This window comes from Hippopotamus amphibius, chromosome 3 (genome assembly GCF_030028045.1).
Source record: "Hippopotamus amphibius kiboko isolate mHipAmp2 chromosome 3, mHipAmp2.hap2, whole genome shotgun sequence".
NCBI classification, from domain to species: Eukaryota; Metazoa; Chordata; class Mammalia; order Artiodactyla; family Hippopotamidae; genus Hippopotamus; species Hippopotamus amphibius.
Window position 1 is genome coordinate 133,713,934 of NC_080188.1, and position 20,950 is coordinate 133,734,883.

The window sequence follows — 20,950 nt, forward strand, 5'->3', positions numbered from 1 at the left end:
TAGCTATAGAAATCTGGGCTCATGATCTCTCTACCTCCACTCCCTTACTCTTATTTTTAATCTAACCTCTTCTAATTCTTGAAATACCTACCATGTATGCAGCCTGGGTTGGATATAAATGCAAGCTCCTTTTCCTTATGGAGCTTCAGAATGTAAATTATCCCAACTACTGGAAAATATAGAACCAACAGCAGTTTTCGAAATGAAAATGTCAAATTAGAGCCACAACTTCTATCTTCCTAGTGTGACACTCTGGGCTTGCTCTCCTTCTTCCGCTGCTTTCCAGACCCATTTCTTTTCTTCCATGGTGCAGAGGTTGGTACATGGCTATTCCTTGTCCTTTACAGATGGGAAATTTGATGTCAGGTGATTTGCCAAAGTTCAAGGAGAAAAGTTGGTTGGAAGAACCATAGCAAGATGGTTGTTTTTGTGGTTTTTTTCTTCAGTTAGTTCAGCTGGCATATCATGAAGGGAGCTGCTTTTGAGCAGATGGAAGAAGTGCCTCTTGGCCTTTCTGGGATGAGTATTGCCCTTCTGAACATGCCCTGGAACTTTAGGAAGAGGCTGATTGTGTCAGGCCAACCAGAGTGCAGGTCACAGTACAGTAGCTCTGAGTTGCTGTGGAGGAATTGATGACTCATGTGAAAGTGCCCTGCACTTGGTGACTTGTGTGAAAGTGCCTTGAGATTTGGGGCAGTTTGGGACTTGATCTCTGAATCTCTGTCTTAACCTTCAGTCCTCACTGGCCTTGGTTTTGGTGATAGTGGTGAAGCTGAAAGCTGGAGTCCATCTTCCTTTGCTGCTTTGACTGTCATTGATAGATGCTCTGCCTCAGATTAGGAGACAGGGCCCGATTTGCACTTTACACAGTCTCCTGCAACAGTGCCACTTCCCCGCATTTTCTCTCCATGTATTTCCCCTTGGTTAGTGTCAGCCCCTGAGCCACACTGATAAATACATTCAAATTCCGGGCCACTCCTGCTGCCCCCAGAGCCATTTGTCTGTCCCCCTGCACTTCTGCAATGCTATTGATTTGCCGTTTGCACACAGTTTAACTGAATTTGGGTTGGTGTGTGCTTCTGGATGCTTTTTCTATCTGTTGATCTGATTTGATGGTCCCCATCACCACAGTTTCTAGGAGTGCTGTCTGGGAGCAACACAATGTGTTGCTATCTATTTTTGCTTTAAAGCCAAGGTAGCCCAGTGACTCAAGAGGCACTAGGGGTAAAGTGAATAGCTCTGTTTTCTTTTTAAAGAAAGGACCTTTTCCTGCCCTTTCTCTGCTTTATTTCTAAACCCATTTTCTCTCTTATCCAGTTGCCTGCCCCTCATTCTGCTGTCCCGTTAATCAAAACCTGTGTCTTCTCCCCGCTGTGGCTGCTTGGCATCTCTCCTGTGCCTAAACATACACACATGAGTACACGTGATTCTGTCCTACTGTGTCGTCACGTGCACAGATTGCACGTTCTCTTAGGGTCCCTCAGGTTCCTCCTTATCTATGAATCCGTACATAGAACACCCTTCTTAATTGAAGGAAAGTTATAACAGCTGTGGGTTGGCCCAGAGCGTGTATCTAAGCATATGTAGGTCTGTGAGAGAGCGAGAATACGTAAGAGTATAAGAGGGGAGTGCTGCTGTCGTCAGTGGAGCCATTATCTGTTCCTCACATTAAATGTTACACCTAACCTGAGGGAACACAATGCGTTGGACAACTCCTTTGGGTTTTCTTTGGACATGTAATGTATTGATTTGGTAGATAACTCTAGCTAATAGAACAAATACACTCTGTATTCATAGCCAGTCACCTCAAAACTTAGCAGCTTAAAACAACCATAATCATTAATTATATCATAGTTTCTGTGGGTTAAGTTTTTAGGAGTGGCTTCGCTGGCAGTTCTTGCTCGAAGTCTCTTGGGAGATTGCAGTCAAGATGCTGGGTGGGGCTGAATATTTGACTAAACTGGAGGGTCCAGTTACAGGATGGCTCACTCGCATGGCTGGCAAATTGGAGCTGGTTGTTGGCAGGAGGCCTTTGTTTCTTGCCTCATGGACCTACCTATACAGCTGTTTGGGTGCCTTCACAACATGACAGTTGACTTCCCCCAGAGCAAGTGCACAGAGAGAGGTGGAAGCTGTAATGTCCTTAAAACCTAGCTACAGAGTTCATACCCAGTCATTTCCGTAACATCTTATTGGTTACTCGGGTCAGCCTATTCACACTCGATGGGAACTACATAGGGGTGTGAGTTCCGGGAGGTGAGAGTCATGCTGGCTGCCACACACCAAAATCTTTATGTCAGGATTTCTTCACAGCCCTGTGTGGGAAGGGGGCTAAGTTATGTGCAGTCATCTGGGGACCCAGATTCTTTCCATCTTGTTGTTCTACCTTCCTCTAGGGCCTCAGTGTGCTCTGTTCATCTGAGAATGAGAAAGACAGCAAGGATTTCCTGTGGGAGTTGTTTTTAATAATCAGGCTCGGTGGTGGTGAACGTCATTTCTGTTCACATTTCATTGGCCAGAACTCACAGGATCTCATGAGGGAGGTTGGAAAATGTCACCACGCTCTGTGTTTTCAGTAAGGTGAAGAGAACATGGATGTTGGCTTAGGGGATTCCTGCGGTATTTCACCAAATTATAAAACCTATGGTAAAGGCTCTTTGTCATTCATGAAGGACTAATATCAACCGAGTAGACTGGTGGTGCCCATGGCAGCCACAGTCGCAAATCCTCATGTGTTGCCTGTGGGCATTCTTCCCACCCAGCACCACTGGGCTGACCGGTGGGGCAGCTGGGCAGTGAGTCCGAGGAGGCATCTCGCGTATCTCCAAGCTCTTCATGGAAGAGCTTCCACTTAGTGAGGTGCATTCTGTGTGCTTTACATATGTTATCTTATTTAATTTTTGCATCAAACCCTCCACTTAGGTATCATCTCCACTTTACAGATGAGGATATTGAGGTTCAGTGAGAGTAAGTAACTCTCCTAAGACCCCCCACAGTCTAGGTGCTGAGAAAATAAGACCAGTCCCTTGGGGATGTCTCCCAGGCAGGCAGGATGCCAAGCCTCAGGCCCCATCTTGCCAGAGTTATAAGGACGCCCTCTGAAAAGTGACACACAGCCATGCCAGCTCCTCCATGCTTCCTCACTTTCCCAGGATGGATTCAGGGGTGGGGAGCAAATGGAAAACTAAAATGCTACTTAAGGGCCTAACAATTATTAATAACCACATATTAACATCAGTGTATGTATGTCTGTGCAAATCCCAAGAATTACCACATATTAATATCAGTGTATGTATTCTGTACAAATTCCCCTCATTACCACAAAGTCTTATCCTCTGGAGCCACTCTTCCTACATTTACAAAACCAAACCAAAGGAAAACCACGTACTCCATCATCACCACTGCCCCACTGCTGAACAGAAGGATACACTAACCTCTCCGGGCTTCAGCCTCCCTAAACATGAGTAAGAATACCTGTTCTTCCTACCTTGTAGAGTGTTTGTGAGGCTCAAAGAAGTGATCAAATGTGAACACATCTTAAAAAAGTATGAAGCCCTACAAGAGTAAGAGGTGGCATTGTTGTAATACAGGAGTAATGAGGCACGAGGTCCCTGCCCGCTAAGATAGGAGCAGGATGTACAGTCAGAGGGAGAAGGAGGGGCTGAGCTGAGCCAAGCCAAAGCACCAGGCTTTCAGGGCTGGGGACACAGATTCTCCTGTACCTTTCTACAGCCCTGCTCTCAGAATGCAGAGCAATGTGCCCTAGTTGGCGATTGCCTTTGGACGCTACCTCTCTCCTGGAGAGGAGGAGGCCGTTCTCAAGATGCTGCGGCCCAGCACTGCCACTGTAAAGCATCACTAGACTGTTGGTTTCCACTGAGGGATAGCTCAGAGGCAGCGTGGTGAAGTAGAAAAGGTCTAAATTTCAACATTACCACATATTCTTTAAGTGAAGGCATTAAGAAGGCCCTTCTTTGAGAGGTTGTGTGCTTAGCTGGCAAGGCTAAGCCAAGCACCTATAGCACCCTTGATAAGTCAGGAGTGTTTCAGCATCTTGCTAGTGAAACCAGGGTGGAGGAGAGGGGACACTGCACATAACTAGGATGGAGGTTTGCCCAGGATGTGGAACTTTCAGTGCTAAAACCAGGACAGCTCCAGGCAAACAAAGGTGGTTGCCATCCTGATTGCCTTCAGGGAACCTCGTGGCTCATGACAGTTGAGCATCTGGCAGAAGTCTCCTTTGTGGATGAGGGCCCTGGTTCAGGACACAGCATTTCCCTCTGCCCTAGTGGCTGCCTCTCATCCCACCCTGGCTTTTGGCTTTATCCCCTCCCTAGTTCTCTCCTTTGAACCTCCCAGTGCTCCAAGGATAGGGTGGACCTCTGACAGCAACACCTAAACAGTTTGTTTAGCTCTGCAGTATGAAAGGAGTCTCTCCAGAAGAATCCTCATTAAAAAATTTCTCCTTAAACTTTTGTCAGACAAATCTGAACCTTTGCTGTACTTTGTTGGCATCTTAGAATGAGACACAAGCAGTGTGGTTGGAGGTTAAGCTTTTAGGGCAGGTGTGGGCAGAGTCTTACTTTTGTTTTCTGAAGCATTTCTCTGTGTTCCAAAGAAGACCTTTGCCTGCAACCTCTTTTGTCTCGACCCTGGAGCACTTCCTTTTCCCTAACCCCGTGCTTGTATTCATTCAAGGTCCTTCAGACAATTATTTCCAAACCTAGTTCTTTGTTAGGAGAGAGCTTGGTCATTGCTCATTATCATTTTTTCCCCTTACAGTCTCATTTCTTCTTGCCTCCCTGATTTTTGGCAAATAAAAACTGCTCTGTAATTTTTTCATAAAGAAATAGAGCTCTGAGATACTACGGGCTTTTCCTATATGGTCTGATTTAATTCCCGTGTTAACCCTGCACGGTTCCATTTCATAGGTGAAGAAGAGGAGGTGCAGGGAGGTGGACCAGCTGGCTGAAATTCATAGATCTGCTTTAAAGTTGGCAGAACTGTGATTGGGGTTGCCAAGCCTTTTCATTTGATTCTATCATATTGTTATTTTTAGAGCATTGGCTTGGAAGCCAGGACACCTGGGTCATAGTCTCACCTGGACTCTGTAACTAACTGGGTGACCTTGAGCAAACAATTGATCATTGGACATCAGTGTCCTGCCTTGTTGGAGTAAAACAAAAGTTGGGACTGAAAGACTTTGGGGGTTTCTCTCTTCCATCATTTCTTCTCTCTGGGATTCTCTGTCTTCACAGTCCATGTGTACCCCTCATTTCTCCCTCCTCTTACTGGCTACTCTTAAGGACTCTTCTCTTTGAACTTCTTTGATTATCCTTGTGGTTTTTTCTTAGCCTCTTTCCCTCCACCTTTTGGCGAGAGGAATTGTTGCTGTGACTTTGGATTCCTCAGACTTCCTGTTTCCTATAGTTTACCTAGATTACCATATCCGAAAAACATTTCAAAAGTATTTGCTGTTTTGGGGTGGTGGTAATGATGATTCATTACTCTACTATGAGGACTATTGGGTGGATCATTCCAGGAAGTTGGGTAATAAGACGAAGGCTCAGTAGTTTGGGATAGCCTGAAGGCAGGTAAGGAATTAGATAACATCTTAAAGGTTCTTGCTTAACAACAGGAAAAGCTACTAATTGTTCATTTTTTTTTGGTGGGCCAGGCTTTGTACTAGGTGTTGAGGATACAGTGGTGACAACTAGATGATACCTGGTTATTGCAGTCTGTTTAAGGGAGACAGTTGATATAGGGAGTAAACAGTTCTAAACTCACAACTCTGATAAGTGAAACCAAGTGTAACAGGGAGAGCTTACCTGGACAGGGAGCTGAAAGAAGATGTAAGTGCTAAGCACTTTGTTTACATTATTTCGTTTCGTTTTTACACTGGCTCTGAGGAGGGGGTAGTCTTTTCCCCATTTTCAATCCAGAAGCTCAGATTTCAATCCAGATCTGTCTCCAAAGCCCAGGTTCTTTATCCTATACCTCGCTACCTCCCTTAAGAGTCTTTAATCCCAGCCTCTGTAATTCTTTTGCAGGGCTGTCACTTACCCTTGGGCAGAATAGATGGAAGCTTTTATGTTGTGACTTGAAGGCTATAGTTAAAAGGCATCTCTGTCCTCAAATAGCCACTCTACTGATCTGATACTCAGTGCTAGAAACTCTGGTCAGTGAATAGCCTTTGAAGATATATGGTTTCCATGATATGCTCTTCAGGTATGAGTGTGTCATCTGTCTGGGGTAGTAAATTAGGACATTGCTGCTAGTATTGTCCTAGTTTGTCTAGTTAGCTAGCTGTGTGTGGAATGCATGGAGACTGGGGACTTGGAACCAGGCAGGGAAGTTTTGGTGGGGAAAGGTTGGGAGTGGGGAAAGAAATTGCCCAGAGTGTTGGTTCTACACTGGGAGGAGGGCTAGAAACAGGGTACCTGGAAAGATGAATGGGACCACAAATGAGAGGTGAAACGTTTTCTCCTCTGGTCTTAATATCGTGTCTGTCTCTCTATATCATTTAACCCCTCTGAGATACAAAGTGCATCATACTGTTCTTTTCAGCTCTTATGTGAGAAAAAGGAACCGGTGTTTATTTTCTCTGTTTTACACAGATCAGAAACCAGGGCAGCCTAGTGGCTGAGCCAAGAGTAGATTAACTCAGGTCTCTATCTGGAGTTCTTGAACCTACCGCTGCTCAGGGTTTAGTTGGCATCAGGGTGAGAGCTCAGCCTGTTGGGCTTGCCTCTCGGCAGCTGGTCCTCATGAGTACCTTTTCAGCTTCTCTCCTGCTCTCTCGCTTCTCCTGCTCATTTACTTGTTTCTTTGAAAATTCCTTGCCTCTCCTTACGCCTTAGCTTGTTAGGGCACTCATGGTAATGTTTGGCAGAGCTGGTAGCACTTGGGAGACCTTTTTGAGAATAGTGAAGCCTTGTCCATAATTTCCTTTGAACTCTAAAGATGAGAAGAGCTACAGTATATAGAAGAGAAGGCCTGTGGGTGCCAGAAATATCTTTACGTGTTTGAGGAGAGAGTAGAGTCTGAATCTTTATGGAGAGCAGTTTTAGCTTGCCATAGCGGGGAACTTTCCAACACTTAAAACTGTTGTCTGAGGTAGTCATTTCTTCATCAGTGGTGGTATTTAAGCACAGGCTAGTTAACAACCTGGCAGGGATTTATAGAAGAGATAAAAATTTCAGGTGTATGTGTAGAGGCGGAGGGCTGTCAGACAAAGTGATCTGCATTTGCTGTCCTTCTAACCCTGAAATTCTACTTCCTTAATCTTACCATAACACAACATTTTTGTTTTTCCCTTTTAGTCACACAGTCTTTGAGTGTTGGAATTTTTGAGTTGGAAAGTGTATAATGTATTATTTTACCTTTATTCTTGGTGTGTCTTTAAAAATATATTCCTGCCTGGAAGTTTGGTGCTGTTTGTGTTTTGGGGTTGCGTTGGTCCCTGGCAACCTGGGCCTGGTTTACCCAGGCAGTCCCAGAAATGGTGTGGTATTTGGACTCTTTGCTCTGGAAGCTTCAGCATGATACAGAAATAATCTATTTTGTGAGCTTCTGTTCAGTTGTACTGCACTGGAGAGTAGGAATATGACATAGGATTGCTAAACTCTTACAATATAGAAAAAATTCATTTTCTTTGGGGGATGGTAATGTATCTTCTAGAATTAGAACTAAATTTCAGTACAGTTATAGCTCATTTTCCCCCCAGGGATTATTTGGTGAACTCAAGCAGCTTGATGACAGGCAGCAATTCAGAAAGGCACAGAAAAGAGACTTGAGCAGCCAAAGTGGATGGTGAGTCTCACAGCCTTGTGTTGAAGGACAGCACTCAGAATCTAATTTGGCTGCAGTTTTACTTTGTTTCCACAATACCACCAAAAGGAGGAGAGGTAATGCATTATTTTTAATAACAGTTTTATTGAGATATAATTCACATGCCATGAAATTCACCCTAATAAGCATGTACAATTCAGTGGTTTTTAGTATATTCACATAGTTGTGTGACTGCTCTCTAGTTGCTGAACATTTTCATCATCTCCAAAGGAAAACCTGTACCGTTAGCAGTCATTTCCCCAGTCCCTGGCAACCACTAATCCACTTCCTGTTTATAGATTTGCCTATTCTGGACATTTCCTATAAATAGGATCATATAATACGTAGCCTTTTGTGACTGGCTTCTTTCATTGAATGTAATGTTTTCAGGGTTCATCTATAGTGTGGCATGTATCATACTTCATTCATTTTTACTGCCAAAGGATACTGTATGGCTATGCCACGTTCTCTTTATCTGTGCATCCATTGATGTACATCTGTGTTGCTTCCATTCTTTTGGCTATTATGCATAGTGCTGCTACAAACATTCATGTATAAGTTGTTGCATAGCCATATGTCTTTTCTTTTGGTGGGGGGGTGTGTTTGCCATGCAGCATGTTGGATCTTAGTTCCCTGACCGAGGATTGAACTCCTGCCCCCTGCAGTGGAAGTGCATAGTCTTAACCACTGGACCGCTAGGGAAGTCCCAGCCATATGTCTTCATTTCTCTTGGGTATAAACCTAGCAGTGGAATTGCTGGTTCACGTGTTAACTCTGTTTAACTGTTTGAGGAACTGCCAGACTTTTCCAAAGCAGCTGCTCTATTTCCTATTGCAGTTTCTCCGTATCGTTGCCAGCACTTCTATTGTCTGTCTTTTTTATGTTAGCCATCCTAATAGGTATGAAGTATGTCACTGTGGTCTTGATCTGCATTTCCCTAATGACTAATGGTTGACCGTCTTTTCAAGTTCTTATTGGCCATTTGTTTATCTTCTTTGGAGAAATGTCTATTCCTATTCTTAGCCCATTTTTCATTTGGGTTGTTTGTCTTTTACTGTTCTAAGAATTATATTCTGGATAAAACTCCTTTATCAGGTATGATTTATAAATCTTTTTTTCCCATTCTGAGTTGTATTTTCACTTTCTTAATGATATCCTTTGAAGCATGTGTGCTTTTAAAGTCCAATTTATTTTCTTTTGTGTCATATCTAAGACACCATTGTCTAAGGTCATGAAGATACACTCCTATGTTTTCTTCTAAGAGTTTCATAGTTTTAGCTCTTATATTGAAATGTATGATAAATTTTGACTTAATTTTCAAATATGTGGTATGAGTCTTATTTCATTTTTTTGCATGTGACCATTCAGTTGTCCCAGCAGCATTGTTAGAAAGACCTTTCCCCCCCCAATTATCATGGCTCTCTTGCCAAAAATCAGTTGGCTGTAAATGTAAGGATTTATTTCTGAACTCTCAATTTTATTCCATTGATCTATATGTCCAGCTTTATGCCACTACCGTACTGTGTCGTTTACTGTAGTTATGTGGTAATTTTTGACATTGGGAAGTCTGAGTCCTACAACTTTGTTTTTCTTTTTTAGAATTGATTTGGCGATTCTGGGTCCCTTGCATTTTCACATAAATGTTAGGATTGACTTGTCAATTTATGCAAGAAAGGAAGATGGGATTCTGTGATACTGTGGTAAAATAAATATATATTTGGTCCCTGGTTTCTGGCACAGAACTCCTAAAACTCTTAGAATTTCCTGAATGATTGGGGTGAGAGGAACATCTGTTGTTACTAATAAGCAGTCCCTTTCAGCCTTACTGGAATTGATGCTAACGAGGTGACTCTTGGTGGGACCCTAATAGCTTTGGGATGGGGGCTGGTTTCCTCAGGAAGCAACCTTATGATTAGAGGGTTAGGACTTTCGGCCCCACCTTCCAACCTCAGGGAGGTGAGAGAGGCTAGAGATTAACTCCAACCTCAATGGCCAGTGACTTAATCAACTATGCCTATATAATAGAACCTTGATGAAAACCCTAAACAGTGGGATTTCGGAAGGTTCCAGATTGGTGTTGGGAACATGGTGTGCCCAGAGAGGCTTACCGGAGCTCTGCTCCCCTTCCCACATACTTTGCCCTATGCATCTCTTCATCTGGCTGTTCATTTGTATCCTTTATAATAATTTAGTACTAGTAAGTAAAGTATTTTCTTGAGTTCTGTGAGCTATTATCAAACTTGAGAGGGGTCCTGAGAACCCATAATTTATAGCTGGTTGGTCAGAAGTACAGGAGACCCAAGACTTGTGATTGACATCTGAAGTGGAGGGGCAAGTCTTGTGGGACTGAGCGCTTAACTTTGGGCCTGTGCTAACTCTGGGTAATTAGTGTCAGAATTGAATTAAATTGTAGGATACTCAGTTGGTGTCTGCAGAGAAGTGGAGAATTGGTGTGAAAAATGCACACATTTGATATCAGAAACACTGATAGTAAAAACTTTATAGATTTTATAGTGTATAGATTTTAGTAGAAATTGCATTGAATTTGTAGATCAATTTGGAGACTATTGCCATCTTTACAGTATTAAGTCTTTTGAACAGTGAACATGGGAAGTCTTTCCATTGATTTATGCTGTCTTGAATTTCTTTCAATTAGGATTTATAATTTTCATTGTACATCTTATACTCAAATTTATTCCCAAGCATTTTACTCTTTTTTAATATTACAATATGTTATTGTGAATAGAACTGTTTCCTTCATCTTGAACTTTGTTCATTGGTTCTTAGGGGTGTGTGTGTGTATTCCTTAAGATTTTCTATATAAAGATCATGTTATCTGTAAACAGAGATAGGTTTGCTGCTGCTTTTTTCACTCTGGATGCCTTTTATGTCTTCTCTTGCCTGATTTCCCTGACTAGGACTTCTAGATCAATGTTGAATAGAAGTGATGAGAGTGAACATCTTTTACTTGGTCATGATCTTAGAGAAAAAGCATTCAGTCTTTTATCTTTAAGTATGATGTTGGCCGTGGATTTTTTGTAGGTGTTCCTTAGTAGATTGAGGAAGTTCCCTTTCATTGATAGTTTTTTTAAGTGTTTTCATCATGAAAGGATATTGGATTTTTGTCAAAAACTTTTTGTCTATTGGGAATATCATTTGGTCTTTGTCTTTTATTCTGTTAATATGCTAATGTGCATTAATTTTCATATGTTGAACCAACCTTGCCTTCTTGGGATAAATTCCACTTGGTCATTGTGTATAATCCTTTTCGTATGTTGTTGGATTTGTTTTTCTAGTACTTGAGGATTTGGGGACAGTTAAAGGCCAAAGCATATATGGCATATTGTTATCATTCTTGCTGCTAATAGTGTAGGAAGCATTAGAAAAATACTTAGTATCAGCCTCAAGGACTCAGAAAGCATAGTATTCACCTGGAGACATTGCTCATGGAGTCATTGCTGATATTAGCTGATAAATATTAAGTCATATATACAATGGTTATTCTGAATCTTGAAGAAATACATTGGATTCTAGTTTGGAGTCTCAATTGTTAGGAAAGAGTATAATATATTTTAGGACAATTTCTAGTCAAGAAAGAGAAAAGAGAGAAAATAGAGAAAATGTTGGTATTTAGAAGGGGGTACATGCCAGGTATCTGGAAATTTTACTCAGCTGTGGGATTTTGTTCACTGATAAGTGACCACTGTACTAGAGATCCTGTGTCTCCAACTCCAAGGTGTTTCCTTTCACAGCCTGTTCATCTGGAGGCAACAGTGACCAGGTATTTACCTCAAACTGAGCCTGTCCTGTGAGGTTCTGTGAGCAGTGTCATAGTTGGCCACTTCCCGCTGGGGTGGTCGTGGGGGTGGGGGTAGTCTGTCAGTATCTGTGTGGCTTGGGCACTGGTGACACTCTGCTCATGCTGTCCATCCCTTCCCTTCTGTTTGAGCCTATGGGGGTTAAACTCCCGATTCCATCCCATTAACTGTGGCATTTTGAATCACCTTGTTTTGTGCAGAGTCATTAGTCTGTGAGACTCCAAGGTGGGATTATTGGAGAGCTACAAATTCTGCATCTTCAGGGTCTTGTTGGTTCACAAAGAAAGAGCTTAATGATTTAACGAACATCATCTCTTTATGGTTGTATGATATTTTAAAAACTGTAACACTGTGGTCTGCATTATCTAATTTTGATTCTTATGACCACCTTGATTTATAGACAGTACAGATACTAGCTATAGTCTATGGATAAAAAACAGGCTTGGAGGTTTAAATACTTAGCATCTAGCAGGTACAGTGTTGATGCTGCAGGGAGAGCCCTTTCTAGTGTCATCTTGGGGTCTTTTCATCTCTGTTTCTTCAGTTCCCTGGTCTTCCCCAATTGTGGGATTATTTTTTCCTCCTTCAGTGTCGTTGCTCAGTTTTCATAATGAACATCTTCAGTTCCATTACCAAAGTCATTCAGTGACTCAAAAGGTAATCCCTTTTCTTTTTTCTGCAGATTTTTATGCCCTGCAATTTTTCATTGGTTTGTTTTTGACCTCATGATCACTTTGGTGTCTGTACACAGGCTTCCTTGTCCAGCTCAATTTGAGTGTAATGTAGTGAACCAGCCTTATTGGGGCACGCTGGCTTGTGTTCATCCTGATTGCTTATTTCCTACTGAAGTATCAGTGTTTCAGGGTAGGAAGACCCACTTTGGTCTGATTCTGCCACTCACAAACCATATTCTGTTCTCTTTGAGATTCATTTTTCCCTTCTGTAAAATGAAGGGTTGGATCAAATGACCTTTAAGGCCATGTAAGCTCTGCTGTTGGGTCTGACTTACCTACGTTTTATCATGTTGTTCGTTCATCTCTCCATTCCTTGCTTGCCTGGTTGTTTTACAGGTGATGATTTCATTATCGTGGAATGTCAGTGTTTCTCTTTGCCTCTCACTGTGCTTTGGGCTTCCCTTTAGTTTTTTTTTTTTTTCTTCCCCTATAGGAGACATAACCTGCTGGCTAAGTAAGCATCCCAGGTGGATGAGATGGAGAGCACTCCCTGACCAGGATGCAGCCATAGCCCCTGCCCCACGCCTGTATCTGTGATGTGAGCCGCAGAGATCTTAATTGTAGAGCTGAGGCTTTCATTCAGGGGCTAATAGTTGAAAGGCTAGAACAGGTTTTCTGTTTTACTGCTTTTTTCTCTTCTCTTTGCTCTATCATTCAGAGTCCTCATAATAAAGAAAAATAATTAAGCCAACCCATCTAAGCTTTTGCTAATGGAGATTAAAAGAACCCAAAGAGGTTGCCTCTTCATGGGCACGTTGCATGGTTCAGTCTTACCCTCTGTGCCTTTTAGAGAATTGCAAGGCATTAGCATAAAGACAAGTCACCAGAATTATTTATTTTGCACCCAGCCCCTTCATGTTGAGGAGCAGGAAGGATTCTGCTGTGATCTCCGGCACATTCATCGGCCCCCGCTGAGCCCCTGATCAATAGTGACACAGTCACATCAGATGGCCTTCAAATAGTACTTCCTTTTTCAGATGGGCTGGGAGAGAGAGAGGAAGAAATATAAGTGCCTCATTCCTCTTAGACTACAAATACATAAAGACGTGGTGTGCAGCTGCATTTCAAGCATTTTGGAAGCTTTTCTGGTGTGTGGGTGTTGGGGGGGTAGGCAGCGGAGGAGGGGAGAGGGGGACCTGCACTGAGGCTTCTGTCTTGTTGCAGGTGGGGGTGAGGACACTGGTAAATGTCCATGTGGGTTCTTCTAAGTCCTCACTCCTACCACCCCTTCACACCTTAGCACCTGGGAACAGAGCAGGCAGCAGAAGTGGGGAATGGGACACCCCAGGGCAACTTGTCTCTTTTTCATCCCCTCCCCCAGAGCATTTAGTAGAAGCTCATTGGCTGAGTGTATGCCCTGGAATCTGGGGCCGCTGCTGCCGCTGCAGTTAATGCTGCTTTGTTTGATGCTAAATGAGGCGAGAACTTTCACCCAGGTCACATTCATAATCCCGCTCCGCAGGACGCTCAGCTGTGCACCGAGAGCAGTTTCTGCAGGCAAGGAGGGGCTTTCCTGTTGGAGCAGTCGCGCTGGCCTGGAGTGGGGAGAAGGGGCTTTTCCATGCCCGTTCTGCCTTGAACTGTGTCCTTGGGAAGGTCACTTCTGCAGGCTGCAGTTGAGCCGCACTCATTCAGCAGACCCTCAAGTCTTACTCTGCCAGACCTTGTTCTAAGGGCCGGGAATGCATGTATATCAGGGCAAGGTCCCAGCCTTCAAGGAGCTTCCATTCTACCCGGGAAGGCAGATAGTGACCATGTAAATGAGGTAAACCCCTAAGTGCAGACCATGTTAAATGCTGGGAAGGATGCAGCATGATGTGAAAAAGAGTAACTTTAGATGGAGTCATAATGGTGAATATTTATTAAGCACTGGCAGGATACCCAGCTATGTTAAATGCTTTTCACATGTTCTTGCTTAATCTTTCTTTTGTGACATAACCTTGGACGTGATTCCTAAGGTTCCTTTTGGGACATCGTCTGCCTGTGATACCAAGTTTTTAGGAGGTATCAGGACAGAGGATTGGTTAAGAGATGAATTCAGATGTGCCCATCACAGCTGGTGATTTCTAGATACAAGCAGGGCATCAGATTTCCTACTGCTTGTGTGTATTTTCAGAGAGAGAACACAGTGTGGCAGGGAGACTTGAAGGATATGAGAAGGTAGGCAGGGTGATGGAATAAGAACCAGGCCAGGTTTGGCACCTGAAGGGAGACAGTTAACAAGAATGCAGACAGTGTGTGTGGGGGGGGGGGGCGGGTCCTGGACTGAGAGCCAGGAGCTGGGGGGAGAACAAGCCCCTTCCCTGCCATCTGATAACTGCTTTAGGCCTCATTGTCCGTATCTGTAACAGGAGGGGTGTCCTCCTGAGTCTCACGTGGATGTGTTCTGGGCTGAAGCTATAGCACTGAGTGGTTTTCAGAGAAAAGATGTGAGCTGGGAATGCAGAGATCCAGGGACCATTACACTGTGCCCATTTATGGGGGCCCTGTCCTTTTACCCCAGAAGAATGCAGCACTGGGGTCTTTCCCCATGGCCTTCTCTGCACTAGCCAGTCAGTGGGGTTCTAATAGCCCCATCACACAAGATTCTGCTGTCTTATTTGTAGAGACATGGATGGACCTAGAGACTGTCATACAGAGTGAAGTGAGTCAGAAAGAGAAAAACAAATATCGTATATTAACACATATATGCGGAATACAGAAAAATGGTACAAATCAACTGGTTTGCAAGGCAGAAATAGAGACACAGATGTAGAGGACAAACATATGGACACCAAGTAGGGAAAGCGGGGAGGGCTGGGGGGGATTGAATTGGGAGATTGGTATACCAAATAGTACACTCTAAATATATACAGTTTACTGTATGTTAACTGTATCTCAATAAAAGTTCTTAAAAAAAAAGATTCTGCTGTCTTCTTCTGAAGAGTGTAGATTTTTCTTCTTAAGCACTGTTAACATGGCTGATCTTAAATCGGCCTCTGCTGAGGTGAGCCGCTGCCACCTTCTGCTGGACTCCTTGGAGCCTCCTATACACATGTGCAGCTAGGGGGGTCATCTAAGACCTGAGTGGGATTTATAGACAGCTCGGGCTCCCTTTCTGTCAGGAATTTCTGCTCGCTTTCAGGCTCCTCTGGCTGTTCAAGTCTCTGGTGACCAACTCCCCAGGCAGCCTGAGTGAGCATTTTTGCCTGAGTTCCAGCCAGCCCATGCTGTACCTGTGGGTTTGTGCTGTTGGGTGAAACTGCACAAACCAGGTCTTACCGAGTGCGGTAGCCTCTTTTCAAGGGTTGATTCCCTGCCAGTCGCTGCCTGCTTTTGGTCTCTCTCCAGTGCCTTCAAAGTTATTTTTATTATTTTAATTAATGGACTTAAATTTTAGAGTGGTTTTAGGGTTACAGAAAAATTGGGTGGCAAGGACAGAGTTCCCATCTACCCCCTCAACGCCCCCACCCCTGCTCAGTTTCCCATTATTAACATCTTGCATTTGTTACAATCGATGAGCCAATATTGATACATTATTATTAACTAATAGCCATAGATCCTATGTATCCATAGTTCACTCTTTGTACATTCTATGCAGTTATTTCTTTTTATCTTTTTTTTTAATTTTTTTGTTTTTTTGGGGGTACACCAAGTTCAATCATCTGCTTTTATACACATATCCCCGTATTCCCTCCCTTCCTTGACTCCCCCCCCCCTCGAGTCCTCCCCACCCTCCCCGCATTTCTTTTTATCTTGTCCAGAGTTTGTTGGAGACCCAGTCTGAGGATACCAGTTTTTCCAACATTATCACAAGCAGAATCATCTGATGCACTTATTTTTGATTCATACATAAGTTTTCTCCTGGTCTTTAGAAACACTTGACAGAAACCTTGTAAATGAAAGGAGTTCCTTGACAAGGGCAAGGGCAGAAAGTCTAGCAAGTTGATGGGTGGCAATGATATTCGTGACTGCGTTAAGCTGTTATGTCTTGCTACTTTTAGTGTGATTGATGTACCAGGAAACACTACAGTTCTGCTTCAACAGTTAACCTCCAGAAAACAGGGTGGAAGCAAGAAAATGAAAAAACAAAACAAATAAAACCCAAAAAACTTCATGAGGTATTAACCTAGCACCAAGGCTGAGGTTTTCCAAAAACTTACAAAGAATGTCTGAAGTCCTTTGGTTAACCTTATTTGTACTTAACACCTACTTATCTGGAAGATGAAGCCACAGATAAAACTGACTTGGATAAGTCTCATATGTTGATTAGTTAGTACAATTTGCATTGTCCTTCTAGTTTTTTTTTTTTTTTTTAACTTGAATGGTTGTACCAACCACCTTTTAGTTGGTTCTGGTCTAAGACTGTGTCTTACACTTTGCCCAAAATGGAGCCTCAGGATGGACTGAAGTTAGTTGTGGAGGCGGTAACGGTTAGGTATCAAGGTACTCTTTTTGTTGTGGGGATATGCATATACAGAACAGCATTCATCACTTATTGTGCCCTCTGGTTTTGCCCTGAGGAGTGGGATTTCTGACCCCTCCCCTGCCTCCCGGAATTGTTGCTCTGCTTTTTGGTTCATGGTTAGTGTGGATATTTAGCTTTTGATCCCTACTTCGTGTTTCCTTTTAATCTCCTTGAATAACCATAAGGTACAGCTGTGGTAGAGATGGGTTATCTGCTCCAGACTCTTTCTCAGAAAGGCAGATTTGTGATTTTCTTCATATGATTGGGAAGGAAGATGAGTGAGTGCGTAGTGTGAATACAAGTGGGATGTGTTAGTGAGTGTGGGATGACCGTGTGCACACTTTGTGTGGGGTGTGTGAGATGAGTGTGTGTGGTGAGTCATGTATGCGTGTGGCACATGAGGTGTGTGAGCATGTGTACACTGATGTGTGTGTGTGTGAAGGTGTGTAGTGTGTGCGTGCACATGTACCAGTTTGGCTGATGACGTGAAGGAGGCACTAATCGCGTGAAGATGTTGGGCGTCCTCATGTGAGTGCATTCACATGCAGGATGCTCCCCCCTTGTTAGGAAACCTTATCCAAAGCTAGAAAGCTGCCTCTCCTCTCTGTCTGTGTTGCTTCCATCCTCTCTGTACCCCAACTGCTTTGGGATTCTCAGTCCAGCGACACCTCTTCCTGAGAAGGGATGGGAGTGGGACCCATCTGGGCATTTGATTCAGGCCCAGTTGTGGATTTCACTGGGCAGCAGGATTTTTCCTGGGCTTGCAGGGATCAGTGTGGGAGGGCTGTCATTCCTCCAGGTTCACCTGTCATGAGTGACCTTACTTGTCTTGAGATCCAGGCTCTCATGTGATGGCAGAGGGAACACAAGCCCTAAAGGTCTGATTGCCAAGTCAGTCCTGACCGCTCAGAGTTCAGGTCAAGAGCCATCAGGTGTGCAGCGTTCAGGAGAGGGAGGGTGGACACTGCCCCCAGTGTGTGTGTGGGGGGTGCTTTGAAGTTGGGCAGTCACAAACCTGGCCTCGTGTCATTCCTGGCTAAGTGGGTCACCGACATGCTGACAAACTGTGGGGCCCAGCAGAGCTCAGAGGGGAGAAACGCCAGCCATGGTTAAAGCTGACAGCATGCTTAGGTCGTTAGATCTGAGGGGGCTTTGTTTACCTGCTGTGGTGAGGCTGTTCATATGCGGCCCAGACTTATACAGGCTGCTCGGAGTCACGATCTTCAGTGTATTAGCATAAACTGTGGGTCAATACTAGGGGAAATCCTTTCCAAGTATTTAGTTTTCGAATCCTTCCTCACTGGGGCCAGCGTTAGTTCCAGATTTTAGGAAGAACCTTCTATTCCCGTAACCACAGGAAATACGTTTCCTGCAGAGATGACTGTCCTGCTTTTATCTTCTGTTAATGCAGTCTTTGGTTGTGTAGACTTCTAAATTATCCTGGGGCTGTTTAATTTCTAGGATATCCTCTGGGCTGTTTTATATGTGTGTATAGAAAGGAAAGGCAAATCCCAGTGGGTCAGTGTGGAATGGGATGGTGCTTAATAAATGTTGGGTTGTCCTCTTGTTTCATCCTGCTAAGTAACGGTTTCTAGAAATTATCTATGATTTTGATCCAGCAATGCCACTTGTAGGATCCAGCCTAAAGGGCTACTTGGATGAACTCAAAGGTGTGTAGATAAGGAGGTTTGTAGAAGCAATTTTGTAATAGTGCCCTAGGGTAAGTGTCCATCAGTAGGGAAGCCATCACATGTAATGTGATAGACCTGTATGTATTGGTGGAGAATGATGTCCAAGTTATATTTAAAGTTAAAAAATCAAGTTGCAGAACAATGTGAGTAGTATGAACCTTTTTACATAAAAGAAATTCCTCTGTGTGTCTTTGAATATATATATCCTCTGGGCTATTTTATAGGTGTGTGCACCATCCCATTCCACATTGACCCACTGGGATTTGCCTTTCCTTTCTACACACATATATAAAATAGCCCAGAGGATATTAATATACAAAAAGAGAGATGTACATCGAACTGTTGACAGTGGAGGACTTCATTCTTTTGCTCTGCATGTATCTGCATTATTTGAATAGTATACAGCAAGAAATTATATACACTATTTAACAACCTGTATGTCATTTGGTTTTAAAAATAAAAGTGTAATCAGGTTAAATTTTTAATACATAACTAGTCCATTCCTTTTTTCCATTTAGGAAATTACTCAAATGTGTGAGGTCTCTATAACATCCGGGGCTAACTCAATGAAGTTCCATTAATTAAAAATGAAGTAGATATTCTTTTTTATTCTTTCAGACTGCTTTAATGCATGCAAACGAGATTTGTGTAAGAGATTTATACCTTATTTCATTTTATCTTTAGCGAAATCCCATTTTATAGATGAGGAAATTGAGACAAAGGCAAAGTAGCTTGCCACAAAGATAGTGGGAGATTCTTCATACCTAACTCCTTCTGTCTCAGAAGCCTGCTTATTTAAACACAGTCCTTGGCTGCATCTTTGATTAAGAACGAGATGAAAAGGAAACAGTTTCTTATTTTGCTTTCTGTAAAATTAGAACTAGTCTCGAGACATCCCTTGGCTCTTAATTTCCTCACCTGTAAAATAGGAAGATGAACTTCATGACCTCCAAAGGTCCTTCTAGCCCTAACATTCCATGATTAGAGACATTTGCTCTCCCTCTTCTTAATGAGTGTTTGCCTCTTTCCCCACAGTATGTCGGAAGCCTGGATGTGCCGAGGCCCAACAGCAGAGTGGAGATTGTGGCTGCCATGCGCCGTATCCGGGTGAGTGGCTGGAGGGGGGCTGTGTGGAGCCAGAACTTGAGCGTCCGCCCTTTAGAAAGTCCTGGGGGTGCCAGAATGTATGGCTGCACTCTTTGCAAGACACCTGTACTGTCCAGGGGAGCTTTCTGAGTTAGGTGTTGATCTTGGTTAAGGGCCAAGGTTAAAGTGGTTATATGGTGGCTGGAGGGCACCCCTCTCCCTCTCTTGTGACATGCTGCTTCTCAAACTGAGACACATGTTACTCTTGAGGATGTGTGGGTTCTGCCAGGGAGTGAGAGAGGCTGGTGAAGTATCTTTTTTATTCAAAGATTTTAGTGCAGTGGTTTAGAAATTAGCTGATAATTGGCTCAAAGCATTTAAAAAATAAAGCATTTTTGTGGTACATAGAGAAGATCTACTTAAAATTTTAAGAACAAATGTGGGATTTCAACAGAATTTCCTTGGTTGGCTGCTTTAGGCCCTGGACATGTGTATGGCTTCTCTTCTGCCATGTCGGGTACTCTAGAAGCCTTTGGTCAACTTCCAACCTGTAGCTTTCGGTGTCTGTGGTACACAGAGCAAAGGTGGAATGAAAATTAAGTTGTCTTCTAATTGCTGTGAAGGAATTTGCCCATGTGCCCTGTCATGAAACAGAAGAAATTAGACTTGTGCGTTTTGAAGGTGGGGTTGGGATTGGTCAAGTAAATTGTAATGACTTTTTGGAGAGAATCGGTGTTGGAGGTGGCTGGATTGGTCATCCTGAATGCAGCCTGGTTTGGGCTCTTTGTCTTCTAGAAGAATCTACTCACCTCAGTGGAAAACATATAGATGTTGGGAGTATCATTTTGCTTTTTGCCAGTTTTACTTTCAGTCAATTCATCTGAGTAACAGAAACCTCAATTCATTGACAACAGTTTTGGGAAGAAAATTAGTATGTTTGCTTCTATTTCTCTAAGCAGTTCATCAGCCTAATAAAATAATCTTGTCACTACTTTGGCCCTCTCATTCCTTCAGCAATTTTTATTGTTAAGTTGAATTTGTTGAAATTGCTATTAAATACAGCAACACTGTTTTTCAGGGACATAGGAACGAGTCACTTTCACGTGAGTTCATTTAATGTTCACAATAAGCTGTGAAGTGGGGGTCATGTTTCCTTCATTTTCTCGATTAAACTGAGGCTCAGGGAGTCACAAATGTCTGGAAGTTGTGGGCATGTGGCCTGCATGCAGGTTGCCACTTGATTTTGTGAGCGCATGCAAAAGGCATCACACCTTTGGCTTCAGGCCCAGCATTCTTCTCTTCCTTCACCTTCCCGCTCAGGCCTCGGCTGAGCGTATCTGGGGT

At 43.2% G+C, this 20,950-nt stretch overlaps 1 protein-coding gene across 4 annotated transcripts in view; it reads left to right on the plus strand.

Annotated features, from left to right (window-relative positions):
- The window catches only part of LOC130849270 (carboxyl-terminal PDZ ligand of neuronal nitric oxide synthase protein), a 296,636-nt gene that overhangs the window by 55,544 nt on the left and 220,142 nt on the right, over window positions 1–20,950 (plus strand). For all 4 annotated transcript variants that reach the window (XM_057728028.1, XM_057728031.1, XM_057728029.1 and 1 more), the window contains exon 2: window positions 19,556–19,627. In XM_057728028.1, the coding sequence (XP_057584011.1) occupies window positions 19,556–19,627 (72 nt within the window). The remainder of the gene's footprint in view (window positions 1–19,555; window positions 19,628–20,950) is intronic.